This window comes from Rattus norvegicus, chromosome 2 (genome assembly GCF_036323735.1).
Source record: "Rattus norvegicus strain BN/NHsdMcwi chromosome 2, GRCr8, whole genome shotgun sequence".
NCBI lineage: Eukaryota > Metazoa > Chordata > Mammalia > Rodentia > Muridae > Rattus > Rattus norvegicus.
In genome coordinates, this window is record NC_086020.1 from 59,126,632 (window position 1) to 59,147,457 (window position 20,826).

Genomic DNA, 20,826 nt, shown 5'->3' on the forward strand with positions numbered 1-20,826 from the left:
TACCATCATGACATCACTAGAAAGAAATGGAAGCATACAAGGAATAAACTATAGTTTCTTTTTATATCAAAATGTACTCTTGAAAATGTGTTTGGCACAGTGCTAAATCATATATAGTTAATACTAAATATTGCAGGATACAATAAAGCCCTGGAGTTGTTTACACCCTCTTATGGGAATGAAAATAATAGATAGCAATTATTCAGAAGTCAGCCTGTACAAACTGTATAAACAATATTTTATGTTCTGCTTTGAAAACCAATGATATAATAAATTTTACATAAAAGACTGCAAAGGAATATAAATGGATTTAAACAGATCTTTACAATAAGAAATTCAAATGGAAACAGACAAGTAACAAAGAGAAGTAAAAAAATTTATTGCAGTATTCGCTCCCAGATGGCCTGGGATCCCTTTTCTTGTACTGTTTTCAGGGTGACCTAATACAACAAAATCTACATTTACAAAAACTCCTTCTGCAGATAGGTCATAGATACTGCATGCTTTTTTTTCTCAACAGAATAAATTATATATCCAGGAATTCTGCCTGGAGCAAACAGTGCTTCCTCCCCTGGAAACTGGGCTAAGCTAAAGAAAGCCATCCGCTGCTAGGTTCAACTCCAAGAACACTTTATTAAGAACATTAACAGACTAATTTCCAACATTCACTTGTTTATTTTTTTAAACAGAAAGTTTTTTTCCAAGATATAAACAATTTTGTTAAACTATAATACAGTGGGAGTAAAAACGAACCGAGAGACGTTTCTGCTGCACAACAGCGAAGGGAGCTCCCACAAAAATGTCTGCCCAACATTCCTTCCTTTGTTCCTGCATCCCAGGTTTCACTCTTCAAAAAACTCATTTTTTTTTTTTTTGCCAGAATGTTGATATTTCAAGTTTTTTTGCCTTTTAAAAAAATTCCTGTAAATTTGGCTGCATGTACAAATTCATTAGCTGGAAGTCCCATCCTTGGCGGCATACAGGGATCGTAAAGTCTGAACAACTTTATTAGTCAGCTTATTAGCACTCGTTAGAGCAATTTTTTTGTAAATAATGTCTGACTCTTTAATCGTGTCTACCCAAGGCACCAGTTTGCGGCCATCGCGGCGCTTGGCCTCCGTCCAGGAGCCGCTGTAGGAGCCTGCCATCCACTGAACACTGACGCCACTGCTGGTTCTCTGCACTACTCTTGCAATCTGTGGTCGGTCTTTGTACTTTGGACAGCAAATAGCGATGACATCCATGACGTCAACACTTTCATTCATCTGTGCTGCCAACTCCGTAGAGTCTGAATTTCGTTTTGACCTTCTCAATGACTAAAACATTGGGAGGGGGAAAAAAGACCAAGTGTTACACAAAAGAATTTTAGTGAAATTATTGTTTTTATTGCTTTTAATCCCTTGACGCCGGGAGTTGGGAATTCCCAGCACACTTCCATTGCCGGCAATGAGACGCACCGTGACCGCCAGCGCCAAGGGGTTAACATATACTTGTAAAACCATATAACTTTTAATTTGTACCCGTGTCTTTACTCTTGATATATAAAATTATTATATGTACATATAAACCATAAAGCTACATAAAACTTAGCAACAATAAAAAGGATAGCACACATTAATACAATCCAAAAAATTATTAACCCTTTATGCTGAATAAATCTCATTTCTGGTTTTTTATTATCTTTTATGTTAAACTTTCTACAAAAGGATGTATAAATGGTTAAGTAGAGAATCTCTATCTACAAAATGTCTTGTTTTATAAGTATTACATTACTTGGTGTACATTTATTAGACTGACACATATAAGCACATAAAATCATTTTACGTAATACGCTGGGAAATACGTTGACTCCTCCTCCGCCTCACCCCTGAAGTGCCTCCTCCTCTATCCTCCCCATCACTCTCCTCATCTTCTGTGTCTGCTGCTGGGTTATTTTTAGGGCTGCCTCCTCCAAGCAGCGAGGTAATTGCTTTGTTCCGAGCATTTGTGCTAGCCGACACCTCTCCTTCCTCCTCTTCTTCATCAGGGTCTAGATGTTCCATGAGAAGTTTAAACTAAAACAAGATTGAGAGTTTCCCGTAAGTATTTTAAACACCATCATCATATTCTTCAATGTTTTCTATGGTGGTGGTTTAGAGCTACTATGCAAATCAGGGATTGAGAAGTCTTCTGTACAGAAGCTGAATGGTCCCTCATGCAAGACAGCTCTCCCACTGCTGTATGAAAGCATGTAGGCTGAACGTGGCCCTGTCATTACAATTTTAGGACAGTGGGTCGATTTGGATCAAGACCCATAGTTGGCTGGAGGTGTGTCCAAGTCAACAAACATTCACGAAATATCGACAGGCCTTGGACTCAGTGCTGGAACTGAAGGCATATAGTTCCACAGTGAGGATTTTGCTGACTCTAGGACACTTTCCTTTCTGCCTGGACCTTGCATTACAGCCCAGGTTGTTCTTGAGTTCACAGTCCTCCCACCTTAGGCTCCTATGTGCTGGGATTATAGGGTACCTGCCACCAAGTCTAGATCTTTAGAGATAGTTTAAAAAGGCATGCTTATATACCCCCCACTCATGCATACACACACACACACACACACACAAACACACTCATACACACACACACACACACACACACACACACACACACACACACACACACATGCATACAGCATCAAAGTATATGTGCAAGAAAAGCTAGGTGTGGTGGGGCACACCTTTAATCCAAGCACCCTGGATGCCGTGGCATGGGGAATCTCTGGGTGTTCAAGGACAGCCAGGGCTACACGGAGGGACATTACTGAGAGAAGGGGGTGGTGGTGGTGGAGAATGACTATGGTATGAAGACAAGACAAAACAATTAGTTCAGAAGGGAGAAGAAACGGCTCGGGCGGTGAAGAGGACGCCTGCCCCCTGGATTTAACTTGTAAGGATATAAGCCATGCACTCTGCTGGGTAATCTTTGTCTTTGGCTCAAATAACGAGTGGGCAGCTCCCAAAGACGATGTGCACTGTGGGTGCAATGGGAAGGCCGGCCCACAGCCCACGAAGCTTCTCAGGGCGGTACTCACGTCTAGGTACTGCCTTACGATGCTCCTCTTCACATCTTCCGTCAGTTTGGAGTTAGCCATGTCACTTCGCAGGAAGTCCAGTGTTTGTTTGGGATGAAAATGAACCCCTGTTTTCCGATTAATGGCTTTATCATACACTTTTGCAGATTCAGATGGAGAATATTTTTGAATTTTACTGTTTTGGAAATATAAAACCAGAATTTCAAAGAAGTTCAGGCACATACTTAAACTGATTCTAATTCTTTCTTATTTAGTAATAACTCAAGTTTCAAATCATACAGATTCCAACCAGTGAGAAGAAAAGGACAGAACACTCTTTTGCTCTCATCAACTGGACTGACTGGGATGGAGACAAGACCCCTGGCTCTGAGGAAGGGCAGACCTGAGAATCCGGGTTAACAGTAAACGGTGTCATCTTATTGAAATCAGTTTCTCCGTCTTATTTACAGACTGTAACTATGGTGACACGGCAGCTTTCTTACAACCTATTCTGTTAACGGGTGTGCTGGCTAACTTTCAGTTCTCTTCTGTGGAAGGAACTTTTAACGTTTATTTGGGCGTGTCTACAGGTATGCGTGTTCACCTCCGCATGTGCGTGAAGCCGGAGGACAGTTTACAGGACACTTCCTGCTTATCACTGTGGGGCCCTGGAAACTGGGCATGGTGTGACAGGCTTGGTTGCTTGCAAGCATCTTTATGTCGATTGAGTCACCTCACTGGTCTTACTTCCTTTGTTTGACATTTATTTATTTACTACTATTTTGTGTATGTGTGTGCACATGCATGACCATGGTGCACTTGCGGCTGTCAGAGAGTAACTTGTGGGAGTCAGTTCTGTCTTCCATCATGCTGGTTCTGGGGATGGGTCTCGCAGTGTCAGGCTCAGAGGTAAGATCCACTTTATCCACCAAGCTACCTTAGCAGCCCCTAATTTTGACTCTTTGCTCATTGATTGTCTATATAACAGGCAGAAAAACTGCTTGTAATCCTGTTTTGAATTTTTTAGTGACTGATTAAAATTCTTTCTGACTCTTTATCAATACACCAATACTTTATACTGTTTTAAATTACTCTAAATTATTTACATTTCTCTTAAAAATCTGGATCTCCAGGGCTTGCGGAGTTCAGGGTCACAACACTGTATACACAGCAAACACAAGGCTCTGGCCGCATCTCCAGCAGTACATTAAGACAGTGGCTGGATTTTTAGCACTTCTAAGACAGCAATGGCTCTCACTACCCTGTGTAACCTCTTCAGGTGTATTCTCGTGTGATAAATGAGTTATGTCTGTCTTCCCCTTACTGGTATTAGGGATAGTCTCCAGGGTTTTACACACGCTAACCAAATACTCCTTCACAGAGCTATGTTTAACAGTTATAGCATTAAATGGCTCTTTACATGAAATAAACTGGGCTGGCTGGTTTGATGTCAACTTGACATAAGCTAGAGTCATTGGAAAGAAGAAGGGAGCCTAAATGAGAAAATGCTTCCATAAGACTAGTCTGTAGGCAAGACTTAAATATGGATTGACGTGGGAGGCCCAGCCCATTGTAACTGGAACCATTCCTGGGCTGGTGGTCCTGGGTCCTCTAAGAAAGCAGCCTGAGCAAGCCAGTCATGACCAGCAAGCCAGCAAGCAGCTTCTTCAATGATGAACATCAATGTGGAAGTGTGAGCCCAATAACACCCTCCCCCAGTTGCTGTGGCCATGGTGTTTCATCATACAACAGTGGCCTTAACTAAGACACGCACTCTACACGTGGCTGCTGACATTATCATTTATTTGACTTGGTGACTTAGAAAAGACTTTTAAAGTTTATATTTTATGTGTGTGTGGTGCCTGCAGAGGCCAGAAGAAGCTGCCAGACTTCCCCCATCTTTTCAGCTCCCACTTAGTGATTTAAAAAACAAAGCCAACCTCTCAGTGAGTGAACTGCTCAGAGAGTCGCCATGGCTTCAGCATTCTTCATCTCTACTTCCTCCACAGTCCGTCTATGTTTACTCCTACTGCATGGCACTTCATGTTAACACTGTGATAGATTTTAAACTAGACTCACTCTCTAATAAAGCATTTTTATAGAGATCAATAAATTAGTAAGTCATTTAAATCTGGAATGCATGAAGTGGAGAAGTATCTTTTTCCTTTCGTCTAGTGTTGTAAAAAAACCCAAAATAATTGTTTATGACAAAGGAATATGTAGTAATAAATGAACCAAGTCTGACCCCGCTTTTTAGTGGTGCCTGTCTTGACCCTCTTAACAGGGTAGGCTTTTCTCTCACTGCTTATGTAAACTCACCTGTCAGAAAATCCACAGAGATTCTTCAGGTGTTGCTTTAACATAAGAAGTAATAAAATACCCTGGGAAACATTTGCAAATTCAATCAAAGGGGCTGAATTTTCCGGCAAACATTTCATCACTGAATTTACGTCATCTTCTGAGTCTGAGTCTGACTCTGAATCTACCCGCTTTCGAGACTTCCGGGGCCTGCACACTTCTTCTTCACTCTCACTGGACTCGTTCTCTTTAGCAGGGGATGTTTTTCTCTCTTTCCTTTTGTCTTTTACCATAGACTGAAAGGAAACAGAAACTGTAAAAAACAAACAATAAAACCCAAATGCCACTAACAAATATCTTTCATCCAATAGCTGTAAGAAGTTTCCTTCACCGGATACTTCATAAGCCATTATTAGCAACTGGAGAAGTAAGCCTCAGGGAAGACTTAGTCCTAAGACTAAATCACACAAAACACTTACCTGCCTCCCCCACCCAAACAAGCATCTATGACACTGAAAGGAGAGTGACTTTCTCCTAGGCTAGCAATGAGACAGCTTAGTCACAAATTACTTTGGCACATATGTAGGCCAGTGTGGATACAAGCAACGCTTATTATTGATGTGAGGCAGTAAGGGGGTTAAACACCCCAAGGTTCCACCAAACTACCCCCTCAGGAGTTTTTAGCAAGCTACCATACAACTTTTTTCACATTATTAAACCCAGTTTGTTTTTACTTCCTAAATTTTCTTTGAAAGAGCTTATTTATGGTGGTGGGGGTCATGCAGAGAACCAAATTACAAAAGCAGTTATGCAAAATTTTAACTCTCTCCTTTGTTTTTCCCCCTTTGTACTTCTCTTTCTCCCTCCAAAATTTAATACTGAGAAGTAATAGGAGACACATTTCGAAGAACATCCTAAAAAAAGTACGCTAGAGAGAGAGAAAGAGAGAGAGTTAGAATTGCTAGGAAATCACTAAGTTCTCAAACTTCTTTGTGCACATTGCCCTAGGAGTGTCCTTTGAGAGGGGCTGGCTGTTTGAGCAGGTGTGGGGCGAGCTCAACCCTGTGCAGCTAATGTGCTCAGGTGAGACCAGACCTGCTGTTCTGTGGTCCACAGTGGGCACTGCTACACTGTCTTAGGTTTCTCAGACACTTTCTCTCAGTTACTAGTTTCATTAGGCTGAGTTTAGAGTACTACAACTTTGTAAAATGAGATCTAATTGGATTAGCAGACATAAACAAATATTTCATTCAAGTTTTAAAGAACATGCTCTGTTTAGTATTATTATACCAGGTATTCCTACGTATGAGTCATGACAGAAAAGACTGACTTTTCTGTCTTGACTACATGCAGGCTCCCTTAGGACGCGTCTATGGAATGTTAAGGATGTCAGTGGGCGAGTCTTCCACTCCTCTGACACAGTAGGCAGATGGCCAGCACATCCCGCTATGTTCACGTACAGTCTTATAACAGCAGCAAAAAGTAGCAGAATAGCTAAGAACTCTAACGGGCTCACGTGGATACATGAGCCAACGACAACACTTAGTGCTTAAAGTGAGAGGGGGACAGTGGGCTGATCTGACCCACCACAGCACACGTCAACTACCTAGAAACAGGACGGTTTTAGATCTCAGTAGAAACGAAACAGCAACCCACTCTTCCGAATTTCAGAAAGTTCTCTGAAGAGAGGATAATGAAAAACGAAACAGTAAAAGCAGCAGCCTGCACTTGGGCAGATGCGTTTAAAAAGAGCTGGAGTGGTGGCACACGCCTTGAATTCCAGCACTGGTAGGCAGAGCAGGTGGATCTCTGGAGTCTGAAGCCAACTGGGTCTACAGAGTGAGTTTCAGAACAGCCAGGCCTACACAGAGAAACCCAGTCTTGAAAGAAAAAAGCCAAAGCCCAAACCAAAGCAAACTAAAGCGCTCACCACCATGTGTGACTTACCTCCTTGAATGACTGCAATAGGTTACTACCGGAAACAGAAAGCGTGATGTCTATGTGGTGCATTATAAACAGTGGTTCTTCCTGAGTCTGGTATGGAAAACAGGCTAGATTGTCTGCTATGTACAAGAGCATAGTCACTTCTGTTTTCTGCAAATTTTAAAAGAAGGTACACATGCTTAGTGGTAAGATAGAAACCGACCTAAAGAGCTTTTAGAAAACTATCACAAGGCTTTTCACCTCATCAATAGTGGAGAGAGAGAGAGAGAGAGAGAGAGAGAGAGAGAGAGAGAGAGAGGGGTGTACAAAGGAGGAAGACAAAGGAACAAGCAAGGAGGCAGAAATAAAGCGAGTTGAACCACTTTAGAAGGTTTTATAATGACTTACACCATGCTACCTCAAGAAAGAAGAGGTGAAGTTATTACAATTAACTCCTTTTTCTTATAGTTTATGTGTGACCTTTAGATAGATACACACTGTATCACAAAGTATACATATGAAAACATAATTAGCCATTGCCTTCTAAAAGCTTAACACATACACAATTAATTTTTAGCCTCCAAAAAAAGTATATGTAACACACTACGAATATGTGGATTTACCCAGCCCTAATCATGGACTGATAAACATCATTTTCCAGCGCTAGGGCAGCTGAGACAGGAGGATCTCTGTGACTTTGAGACCAGCCTGCTGTATGTAGTAAATTCTGGAACACCTAGAGCTACATAGTGAGACCCTGTCTCAAAAAACAAAATCCAACCAACCCCCAAACTATGAAATACACAAAATGCAAGAGAAATTATGGTTGACATTGGTTGTAGGTTTTAAAAAGAACCTTAAACAGAAACTCAGTCATGGAGACATTGGGCCATGCTTGTGACCCTAGCATGAGGGAGGCTGAGGGGTTAACTTGAGTTAGTTAAGGGGTTCAAGACGAGCTTAGGCAACACAGTGAGACATATGCCATAAATAAATAACTAAATAAGTAAAATGGAAGGCATGTTGATTTTTGAGAATTTAAAGAAAAACAATCACAAAAGGCTAAGCTTACCTACTTTATGTAGGTAACTTTATTGTAACTTGAAACTCACTAACTTTTTTCTTTCTCATTTTTAAAAATCATCATCATTACCTGTGCATACATGGTGTGTAAGGGGCAGGTGTGTGGTTAGACGACAGAGTGGCACTGAGCCTCCTCCTGCCTCTAGAGTGGTTCTAGGAATTTGACTCAGGTTGCCAGTCTTGCATGGCAACAGCTTTACCCTCTGAGTCACCTGGCTAGCTTTTTTCTTTTTTAGATTTGTTTTACTTTAGGTGAATGGGTATTTTATGTGTGTGAATACAGTGTGTGCCTGGCTCATTGGACCCCCTAGACCTGGACGTGTAGATGATTGTGAGCTGCTATGTGGGTGATGGGTACTGAACTCAGGTCCTCTGTAAGAAGAAAAAGGGCTCTTAATTGCTTAAGACATCTCTCCAGCCCCATTTCCTCTTGCTTAACTATGCTTGTGCTGATATCTGGGCTAGCCAGTTATGTAGCATAAACCTTTATTCCCGGAACTCCAAAGCATCACAGTGAATTCCAGGACAGCCAATCTTACATAGCGAGATCGTTTCTCAAAAACCAAAGACTTTTGGACCTAATGCAAAGGCTCTCTCTACCCTTCTAGCGCCTGTCACATTAAGACAGCTTAGCTGCCTGTTGTTTTCTGCTCAAATCCTAGTGAAATGGTCACTGAATGTTAAAAACAACAACAAAACCCCACAACCTAAAACTAGTTATTAAAAGTATATTATTTTCTTCTATTTACCATCTCTGCATCCAAATATCAAACAACATACAGTAGCAGTAACATAAAAGCTCATAAGACAGATAAAATAAATTCACTATTAATACGAGACTCTGTTTTTGAAAAGTGAATTGTTTTATTTTCACTTTCTTTTTAAAAAGATCTATTTTTATGTGCGAGACTCTTTTGCCTGCTCATAGGTATGCCCACTATGTGCATGCCTGAAGCGCATCAGAAGAGGGTATCTGAGTCCCCAGAACTGGGTGGTTGTCAGTAGCCACATAGGTGCTGGGAACTGAACCCAGATCTTCCTCAAAAGCTTCAAGTATCTTAACCACTGGGCCATCTCTCCAGCTCCTCAATCTTCTTTTAAAGTTGTATAGCCCTGTCTAAATGTTACAGCGAGGAAACGCAGAATATACCTGCCAACATCCATCCTCTCTCCCTTCTCTGACTTCGATCTTTGATTGCCCCAAGAAAAAGTCACTAAGTGGACCAGGCTAGCCTTGAACTTATGCTGATGACCCTGTGCCCAAAGCCTGAGATGACAGGTATGAGCTGCTATACCCGGCTTACCTGTCAGTTTTAAGATTGTAATTCATATGCTATTTTGTTTCTAAAAGTGAAAATGTTCAGAACTAGGAAATCAAAGTCCTAATTGCTCCCTCTTCTCAAAATCAAACTCTTTAAATAACAACCTAGATTCTTCTTTCTCTGTCTGAATTAGCAACAGTCATGCTATTTTGTTGGATCCTCAGGGCAAAAGTATTCCAGCTAGTCACTGTTTATTCTCTGTCCCGGTTCATCCCTTCCCAACATTTCCTCTGTGTTTTCCTGCGGATTCCTTCCTCTCCACTGTGGCCGTAACAGATCACTTCCCTATACCATGTACTGTAAACACTGTGACAAACCTTCCTTCCTAAACGCTCTCCGCACTTGCTCTCCACATTCTGTTTACACATGTCCCACAGTCCTCCAGTGCTTACAGCCGCTTCTATGGTCTAGGCACTGTGCTCAGGAAGACCCCTGGTTCAGACAAATTGTGTTCTGCCCGGTCTCCCGTCCTCCCCTGTTTTATGTCTTAGACTTAATGCATGCCATCTCTTTAGGCCTAGTGTGGCTTGTTCCTTATCCGACATCTTGTGTTGGCAGTCAGAATAAAGTTGCTTATTATGAGAGCTGGATTTCCAGTTTTAAAGACTGTGATAAGAGAGTCAATTATCAGAGATTATGCATGGAAATCAGACAGGAATGAACCCCAGCAGAGACATGGCCTGGAGAAATACAAATAGAAACCACATTCAGTATATGCTAGCCACATATTTCCTTCTTTGTATTTTGTCTTCTACACTGGAAATAAGCCCTTGAAGGCCACAGCACTACATCACCCCATCGTCAGCCTTGGCAGTGCCCTGCACAGTAAAAGCTAAGGATGACAGTGAGGGTGATGGGGAAAATGTCAGGCGTTTCTGAAACACAGACTTGGCACATTTATTTGCTATGTCACATAAAAAAAATTTCATGCAGTATTTTAAAGAGAATGGATGTAAGGTATCTATGCTTTGGTAATTATAATTTTGATTTAGTATAAAAACTCTGCCAAGTGATTAAAATGAGAAAAAAGTATACACTGCTCATTTCCAAGCTGCTACCCAGACAGGCTAGTCTGCTCTGTGTGTGGAGGTAGGCGTTATTACTACTTTATCTGCTAACTTCTTATACGACTGGTACCATAATAGGCACTAAAGAAGGTGTTATTTAAAGAAATGAATGAATAAAAGACAAAATCCCTAAAGAATAGGATTTTTTTTCCTGCTTTCTTGGCTAGTGGTCTTGGCCAGTACAATGTGTGTCAACATGTAATTACATAAAAATGTAATTTCCTTCATAAAGAAAATCAACATCAAAAACTCAGCAGCTGAAAATGTGTATTACTACTAAGCCAGATGGTGGTGGTGCATGCCTCTTATCCTAGCATTTAGGAGGTAGAGCAGGCCGATCTCCAGGTTGAGTCCAGGTCTACATAGTGAGTTCCAGGACAACCAGGGATACATGGAGAAACCCTGCCTCCAAAAACTAAACCAAACCAATAAACAAAATTCTGCATTATTCTCCAACAATACTTGATTTCCTATAGAATTAAAGAAATAATCTTATTTGTGTGTGTATGAATGCATGTACATATGGAATCTATTCCCAAAGAGATAGTTTAAATGATGCAGCCGACTTTTGCTTACAGAAGCTGTTACTGAGGAGGGGAGACGGCTTGGGAGACAGAGAAGCTTGTCCCCTCTTTGGGATCCACACAGTGGAAGGAGAGTTGTCCTCTGATTCCCACAACTACAATGTGGGGACCCCCCCCCCGCCCACAAAAACCCCACCATAAATTAAATAAATATAAAAATGCAAGAAAATGTAAGAAAAAAGCAAAATAACAGTGATAACATTTCCAAGATATTCAGTATAGAGATACAATCATATTTTATTCCTCAATACATTTGCTCATGTAAAATGCCCCTTTGATTGCGATCATAAACTTTATAAGTTACTTAGTAGAAATTAAGGAAACACAATTAATATAGTCAATGACATTTATCAAAATGGTAATATTTAGGTCATGACTCCTTTAGCCATACAGTTTCTAGAACATTTATTTTTTGACAATAATAAAGTTTATGCTTACTGCTGTGTCATCAAAGAGGTTGAGTAAAGAAATAAGAAAGGCGCGTCTGTGTTGGCGGTTTCCACGGATCATGGAGTAAAGGTGTGAGCACAAAGCACTGGAGGACTCGTCTTGTCTGAAACCCCTTACGGGATCTTTTAGGCACGTGTTGATCGCCTGCTGTACCTGGTAGGACATCTTCATACCAGCCACGGCTTTCATCTGAAATTAATAAAGGCCACTTTTGCATTAGGGACAGAGGACTTAATAGTGATGTATGCCCTGCACACTACATCTAAGGCTAACTTCATTATTTGGTTTTCCTTATTCAAAATAATAAAAACCACAGAGCAGAGTCCTGCAATAGTAAGAGCTTCTGTTGCAACCCCAGCATTTTACACATACACACGACCAATGTCTACGGCCACTGCTAGCCAAGGCTACACCAGTGTCTGCAGCTCATGCTTCCTGACTTGTAATTTACTGTGCTTTCTGAACTGTCATCCTGGCACAATCGTATAATTAATTGCAAACTTGGTTGTAAATTAAGAAAAATATTAAGGAAATCGCTCTAAAATAAAGACCTATAGGAAGTAGTCGTTTACTAGAGCAATACACTCAGGTGATCTATTAAGTACTTACATGGATGAATCCAGCATACTTTTTGTCTATTTCCACAAGCTGCTGATCAGCCTTGTTCCGCATAGCAGGTTCTGGATCTGTGCCCATGGCAATTAAGTAGGGAACACACTGAAAAAAAAAAAAAAAAAAAAAAAAAGGAGGGGGGTGTTTTGAGACATGCAGTGAGAATACATTTCAACAGATGTCAAGATTATATATCAGAGGTATAACCTTTCTTTGACTTAACGTAAAGCAAGGAAACAGCAGCAATAATACTGATCCTGAGGGCTGTTAGTGAGGTGGCTCAGCGGTTAAGAGCACTGGCTGCTCTCCCAGAGGTCCTGAGTTCCAATCCCAGAAACCACATGGTGGCTCACAACCATCTGTAATGAGATCTGATGCCCTCTTCTGGTGTGTCTGAAGACAGCTACAGTGTACTTATATATAATAAATGAATAAATCTTTAAAAATAAAAACTCAAGGCAAAAGACAAACAAACAAAAATAAAACAAACAACAACAACAACAACAACAACCCCAGATCCACTGAGATGTAAACAATTTCAACGCATTCTCTGAATGCTCCCTGGTTAAGGTTGTCAATGGAGACTGTGATTCAGGGGTCAGTGAGGTGGGGTCAGTGAGGTGGCTCTGCTGTCAACCCTGAGGACTCTAAGATTAACCAGAACCCATATGGTGGAAACAGAATACCGAGTTCTGCAAGCTGCCCTGTCTGACACCCCCATACCCTCACATTCTCCTCACCCACACTCCCTTAACCCACTGAGCCATCCCATGGGCCCGTCTCTGAGTAAGTTAAAACAAGGCCAAAGTCTCAATATACTATTATATGTTCTGAAGTGATTTTAGCAGTTCTGAGTGACAAAAGCAGACTAAACATTTGTCTAGGTGTTGTTTTATGTTTTATGAATGTATGCATTTAGATATTTATTTAAAAATATCAGAAAAAAATCATGTTCTCACATATTAGTGTGCATTAGAACATGCTTTGCGGAAGAGAAGGAGGACTGTTGGCTCCTTCTCTTCCGCAAAGCATGTTCTAACAGTCTCTGGCAGTTTCCTAGTCCCTGACCATCTGACAGTGGTTACTATAACAGGAGAGAAAGCCAGTGCTCATCGGCACTTAACATTCTATGACATTACTCATCTTTCCTCTTCCTTTTTCTAATTGTGATGCTCGGATCAAATACATGACTTGAATATACGAATCTCCTATTCTATTACTGAGGTGCAAACCTGGCCCCTTACTCTATTATCCCACCTGCACTGCAAGGCTGAACATGCTCTACCACTGAGGGCACTGCCAGTTTAAAACCAACCATGCAACGGAGACGGCAGAATTTACTTTTGGTGGTAGAACGAAGCTTCACCCCCTTTAGCTTATTCTTACTCTCTCCTATTTATGTCTGTTGACATTACACACTGCTGGCTCTTGGGGAATCCGAGAAAAAGTGAATTAAAATGGAATTTTACTGATACTAGTGAGAAAAAAGTACATTTTATACTGTTAGAGACTTGGAGTTTAGCAGAGACAACATTATAAATATATAGGTATTTTGCAGCAATGGCAACATAACAGATTATTCAGTGTTTACATTCTTAAGAGTTCAAGGCAACTTAGGGTGCCGCGACAGGAGGATACTCATGAGTTGAGGACAGCGGGCAATGCTATGAGGAAGAGAGAAGAAAGGAGGGGAGTAAGAGGAGCGGAGCGGCCGCAGTAGTTCAGGACAGAGACTTTATTACATGGATAGAGTGACTGATGCTCTCATCGCCGTCAGCTGCTCCGGCTGCCAGTGAGCGCCTTGTCCTGAGCCTCGCCTACCTGAACCGGATGGATGAGGCCTTGGTTTAGCGTCAGGGCGATGACATTCAGGGCGAAGTGGCGCACACTTGACTGGGTGTGGAAGAAGGCCTCCAGCACCTGCTTGAGGTAAAGCTGCATGATGGAGCTGCTCATCCCCGAGGACACATCTCCCATTTCTTTCAAGTCTTCCTGTTTTGCAACTTTCTTCCCTACAAAGGAGAGAAGAGAAAACACACGCTAATTTAAGATCATATTCACTTTGCTCGCTACTCTGAGCCTACAATTCAAACCCACGAATGGCAGGGCTCACACTCAAGCTTAAGTGGTTTACAATCTTGTTTCCTCAACTGCGTCAGAGGCTCTTTGAAAACTCAGTGAGAACTGTGATCCCTTTGCCTGTTAACGCCTGATAGCTACGATTTTGTAACTGCTTTAGAGGTAATCGAGTGCTGTCACCCTCCGTAGGACATAAGGAATGTTACCTCTCTCAACTACACTGCCAAGTAACAGCCACACGTTCACTTACAGTCTCTGTCTGCTTGCTGCATTCGTGTATCTTCTTCTTGTAGGTAAGTCTGGAGGTTTTTTAACACTTGTATTTTTAAATTCACTGAGGAGTTCTTATCAGATAAAATACTATTATACAGATTCTTCACTTCTTGCTCGAACATTAGACTTGGATGCTGTATAAAGGCAAATCCTAAGAGAAAGGGAAATATGTTGTTATATATTCCTACTAAAGGTAAGTATAACACAATGAAAATGTCAAATTATACAAAGATCTCCTTATTTCAAAACTTTAAAACTTAAAATGACTGGAAGAATATGCGGGTGGCCTTACCTAGAGAAGCAATACAGCAGGTACTTCTTTCCCCATGAATTAAAAACAAGAAATTGCATTTCAAAGGAGAATTTCACACAAGAGGAAACCTTGAGGAGGGAGCAGGGCCTAGTGGCTAGGGGAGTGGATTAGGAGTCAGGAGTCTCGGGTTCTATTCCTGGCTCCACCACTGACTTGTAGTGTGACCTTGGGTGAGTCACACAATTTCTCTTTGCCTCAATTCTCCATCTGTAAAATGGGGACAATAATATTTACCGCCCGCCTACCTCAGAGGGATGCTGTCAGGACTTAAGATGTAATGTCTGCAAACATTTCTTAGACCCATAATAGAAGGTACTACAGTGACAATGTAAAAACTATTGAACTAAATCCACTGATGAAACAAAATTTAAAAGTTGAGCTAAAATCATCTAGTTCTTTCTCAAATGGCTCTAAATTGAGGTCACAATTATAACCACAAATTAATACGTTATTATCAATGTGCATACAGACAGCTGTTTGATAAGGAGAAATTTAAGACTGTTGATGAGAACAAGCATTATTAACATCAAAACCAAACCACCACAGCACAGCGTGATCGACAGCTAGTCCAAGGTCACGCAGTATAGTCATGTCCCATATAACTTTAAAAAAACTGTTGTACGGTGCTGCTTTCTAAAAGTAAAACTTCATTTATTGTTCTCTGAATTTCTTGTAATGCGATTGGCGGGCTTGCCCATAGAACTGATTATCTATACTCAGTACTTAGGGCTATATCCAGTGGCATGAATGTGTGTTATATGACGAACGCTCTGGGAAGTGATGGCTATATTGACTGTATGTCCACTGCGAAGTCCTTTTGTTTTCTCTCTAGGTTTGAGAGAAGACTTCACTATGCAGCTCTGGCTGGCCTGGGACCAGCTCCATACATCAGGCTGGGTGGAATTCAGAGATCTGCCTGCTTTGGCCTCTGCCTTCTTAGTGCTGGGATTAGAAGTGTACACAACCTTACCTGGCCTGTAAGTAATTTATGAAAGAAATGAGGTGGAATGAGGCAATTATCTTTAGGTATTTATAAATATTACCAGCCAGATTAACAGGGTAATAACTCAGAATCTTTATCATTCACTGTTTCAAAGACTAATGTCAATGACTACCCATACATACTAATTAAACTGCAACCTGACAGTGCTATCAATACAGTTCCAAGTAAGTTATTATATTTATATGCATTTGAAGAAAACACTCATTAGCAATAAAAGCAAAAGTACAGGACATATTGTTCTCTTTGTCTTTTACAAATAAATTAAACTTTATTACAGGCCTCAGGCATGAATTTTATGTTTCCTTTTTAAAAGGAGTATTTAATTCAGGTTCTGTAGTAGTTTCCTGTTCCTAGTTCTTTATATTCTAGTTCATTTCCAGGAAAGCTGCATAGAGCTGCTTGCAAAACATTTTTATTACACTATTGCTTCCAGAAACTGAACATGGATCAGGTATGTATCCTAACTGTTCCTATAAATCTACACAGGCTGCCCATTAACAGGTGGCAGATACACGTAACAACACTATATGCACCGAAAAGAACAATTTTAAGAAATGCAAATTAGACAAAACTTTCCTCACGTCCTTAGTATTCTGATCTTCGGGGAGCATTCCTAAGCTACCTCTAGGAGGTCGGTGGGAGGCGGCATCGTCATCTCCTCACCACTAACAAACTGGTGAAGGAGGAGACAGCTGTTGCTGAGTCCTGATATTGCGCTCTCCACAGCAGATCGCTGATGGAGTCATGTCTAAACATACCAACAGCTCCGACTCACAATCGGCAAAGCTAACTCCACCCCTCAAAGAGCTACAGACTACTGAGAAACTCAGACTTAACTTACCTAGACCAATGATGGCTTTTGTTTGTACTTCTTCGTCTGAGTGTTTTGTAAAATACATCAACAGCTCAAGTACTTTATCCTTTATGTTAACCTGGGGGACATAAAGCATTCAAGAATAATGCTCAATGCAAGAGTAAGTTTTCAAGTATGTGTAACAAAGAGGAGGTGGAGGTAGAGGGGGAAGGAGGGAAGAAGAAAAAAAATGTGCTGACTCCTTAGTGCCTGTGTGGAGGTATGGAAGCCTGGAGAATTAATTCTAAGAACTTGGTTATCTTCTGTAAACCAGTAGGATCTAGGGATGAACCTCAGATAATCAAGTACATAAAACTGTTAAGCCATCTCACCAGTCCTCAATTCTCAACTCTAAGGGGAGAAATTCCTAGAAGCAATCAATGCGCACTCTTATTGTTTAAATTTGGCTGTGGATGCAGGTCAGCTGCACTGCAGTAGCCTGGCAAATGCAAGGCACTGATTTCACTGACAACGCTGGGAGGGGGAAAAAAAATCAACTCCATGAATTTAATTTAAACGTAGTCAAACTTTTATATGTGTGTGCCTGGTACCCGTGGAGGCCAGATGTGGACGTCAGAGCCCTTGGAACTGGAGTTACATAAGGTTGTGGGCTGCCATGTGGGTGCTGGGAACTGATCCATCAACACACAGCTGGTGTAAGTGCTGAATCATCTGTCCAGACCCTCCATTAATTTTAGAACAGTAGCATCTGATGTGATAGTCTGTGACAAGTATGTTTTTCTAAACAGTGTGTCTATGTTAATGAACTGATAGAATTGGTTGTGGAAACTCTGAATCTGTCTTGGATCGGTAAGAAACTGCTCATAGGTCAGCAAGCAGAAATCTAGAGTTCATGCTTAGGCTAGCGCTCATTCCAAAAATCCTCATTATTCTAATGCTGCCTTCTTCCCGGATCATTACAGTGATTCCCAGCTCAGGCCACAGGACTGGGTTTTACAGCACACTATGCAATACTACGGTCTTTACCTTACTGTTGCCTTTAAAATCTTCCAGATCAAAATCAAAATGCCGGCAAAGTGCTCCAACAGTGAAGAGGGACCTAAGAAGCGCTGGCTTATTTGTTAAAAGTGAAGTGTTATTTGGGTCTTCTTGGTGCTGACTTTTTAATTTTGAAATGGCACCTAGTAAAGATAAATACTAGTTATTTACAGTACTCTTCTTTATCATTGAATCATGATTAAACAATTACTAATGAAATACAATTAACTTCTACTAATGGTTTAAGTATTAAGTACATTTATAATGGTTCCTAGCTGTCCTGGAACTAGCACTATAGACCAGGCTAGTCTTGAACTCACAGAGATCTGACTGCTTCTGCCCCCCAAGTGCATGCTGGGATTAAAGGCGTGTGCCACTACTACCTGGCTTGTACATTTTCTCTAGAGTAAAATCGTGTCAGAAAAAGATATTAACTGTTACTTTTGATATGGGCCAGGAAATTTATCACTTTTAAAGACAAACTTTTGAACCAAGGAGAATGCAAATGATCAAAGAGCACGTGTGAGTGTGGGCTGAGGAGCACACTTCTCCTGGCTGCTCTCCTGGACCAGATCCAGTCACCACCTGGACATCAGTGGACAACTCCATGAACAACCTCGAAGGCCAGGCACTGAACTTACCGTAGTATCTATTGAAACAGGCCCACACAAACTTAAAATTCTGGGTCACTTTATTTACAACGGCCCCAAGACAGCTCACACAATGTTGCACTACCTAAAAGATAGAGAAAATGTTACTCTTTAAGAAAAAACTAAGCACAGTTGAAATATATGACTATTTTTCCTTATATATTTGTCATAAGAGACCTTGGGACTTAATTCTGACATATTATATAGTGATATTTTATAACTCACCACCTGTGCATTACACACGCAGTGCAGAAATGGCCAAGTACTCACAGTCATGCCGTATTTGATGATGAGCTTCATCAGGTCTTCTTCAATAGTGGCAAGGAAAGTCTCACTTGGGTGCTCCATCAGTGGCACAACTAACTCAAGGATTTTTGCAACATTGCAGATGACCATGAAGTCATTTTGCGTCTGTAAGAATAAAATTAATGCTTTATGAATGCCTATCCAAGTCTTAAAAAGAAACTATACACTGCTTTAAGAATCCAGCAGTTAAAATTAAATGGTGTGAGAAAGGAGCCTCCCCCTCCCCCACCCCGGAGTTTGGAAGGAACAGCACAGACCATCAGGAGTCTGCAGTTACCTTGGGGTATTTAAATGTTAAAGCTATTAAATTTAAAATAACTTTGGTATCTTATTTATGAGTATGATTGTTTGCCTGAATGTATATCTGAATGTATGTTGCTTGCAGCCAGTGCTCTTAATTATTCCCCTGAAAATGCAAATTAATTCTACACAAAATATTTAAATACTAGGGGAATATTTTGCAAAGACTGTCATAGCTAAGTTTTAATATTCCTTTTTTTTTTCTTTTTTCTTTTTTTTCGGAGCTGGGGACCGAACCCAGGGCCTTGTGCTTGCTAGGCAAGCGCTCTACCACTGAGCTAAATCCCCAACCCCTTAATATTCCTTTTTAATGAAGGTTATTAACCTAATAGTTCTCCACTGTGGGTTCTATGCTATTTTCTACCTATAAGTACTTTGCAGCATCAGGAGAATTTGCAGTTGTCACGGTGAGAGGTGACATCCATTGGACAGAGATCAAAAGATGCTGTTGAATAGAACACAAACAACAGTGACCTATCCAGCTCTGTCAACAGTGCTGGAGTTGAGAAATACTATGATCAGTATATTTTACTTAATAAATATATTTATTACCCCAGAACTGGGTAGAAGGCCTTTTAATTTTATACTTTTAGATTTTCTTGAATAAAAAAAAAACCAGCATATGGAAATTTTTTGGTTTATTATTTTAATGTGTTATGTGTATCAGAGTTTTGCCTACTTTTATGTATGTACCATATGCATGTTTAGCACCCAGGAAGGTCAGCAGAGGGCATTGGGTACCCTGGAACTGGAGTTACAGATGGTTGAAAGCCAACATGTGGAAGCTGGGAGCTGAATCTGGGTCATCTAAAAGAGTGGCAAGTGCTCTTAGCCACTCAGCCACCTCTAGCCCCATAACATAAAGTCTTTCCCCTTGTCCTATGGGCGACTTCTTTTTCTCTTTAAAGCAACATTACTAGACTTTTACTGGCTAAAACTTTTCTATATCACATCAATTTTTCCTTTTAGGAGATAGATAGAATTTCCACATAAAACTTAAAAAAAAAAAAAAAAGTATGATCAACACTTTTCCCCTCCCTGGAGACAAGGTTTCTCCATTGAGGCTTGGCTATCCTGGAACTTTCTATGCAGAGTAGGATGCCCTTAGACTCAGAGATCTGCCTGCTTCTGCCTCCAGAGAGCTGGGAACAAAGGCATGTATCACTATGGCTAGTAAATAACTAAAATGTTTAAATTATTCACAAAATTTTCAAACTTAAAAGGCACATAATTCAAAGAAAATAGGAAAACTATGCACAATCAATTTATAAAAATGAAGTCCAAATGGTCAATATCACAAAAAACAGCAGTTAATTTTCTTGGAAATGGAGTGGCAGGAAATCATTCTTTTACACCTGACAGATTATTAGCACAGGGTAAAAGGTAATGATTCCAACAGTCATGCACCACTTTTCAAAAGAGCTAAAGATCTTATCCAGTGATCTCCCCCAAATCAAACAAAGCCTAGGAAGAAGCAAACCAATATCCCAAATTTCCCCAATGCCTTGCTAAATCCATTCCTTGAGTGGATACCAGAATGAACGCAACAATGTTTGAAAGTGTCTGCCAGAAGAAGTACGGTTTATATTGTAAGCCAGACTGAGGGCGAGCAGAGGGCTCTGAAACAGGATGCTGGGAGGGAGGAGCTAGGAGACACAGGGT

General features: G+C 40.7%; 1 protein-coding gene across 7 annotated transcripts in view; it reads right to left on the reverse strand.

Annotated features, from left to right (window-relative positions):
* Positions 1-44: 44 nt before the first annotated feature.
* The window catches only part of Nipbl (NIPBL, cohesin loading factor), a 188,166-nt gene continuing 167,384 nt past the window's right edge, over positions 45-20,826 (reverse strand). For 3 of the 7 annotated variants that reach the window (XM_039103537.2, XM_063281521.1, XM_039103540.2), the window contains 13 exons: positions 18,829-18,969; positions 18,550-18,643; positions 17,897-18,051; positions 16,898-16,988; positions 14,718-14,891; positions 14,210-14,400; positions 12,386-12,493; positions 11,765-11,965; positions 7,295-7,441; positions 5,369-5,643; positions 3,071-3,245; positions 1,866-2,054; positions 356-1,316 (listed from right to left, as the gene is read on the reverse strand). In XM_039103537.2, coding sequence (XP_038959465.1) covers positions 951-1,316; positions 1,866-2,054; positions 3,071-3,245; positions 5,369-5,643; positions 7,295-7,441; positions 11,765-11,965; positions 12,386-12,493; positions 14,210-14,400; positions 14,718-14,891; positions 16,898-16,988; positions 17,897-18,051; positions 18,550-18,643; positions 18,829-18,969 — 2,307 coding nt within the window. In that variant the 3' untranslated portion in view covers positions 356-950. Of the gene's footprint in view, positions 2,055-3,070; positions 3,246-5,368; positions 5,644-7,294; positions 7,442-11,764; positions 11,966-12,385; positions 12,494-14,209; positions 14,401-14,717; positions 14,892-15,032; positions 15,261-16,897; positions 16,989-17,896; positions 18,052-18,549; positions 18,644-18,828; positions 18,970-20,826 lie in introns of those variants that run through there. The other 4 variants (NM_001427697.1, XM_039103539.2, NM_001427698.1 and 1 more) reach the window with 4 other exon arrangements.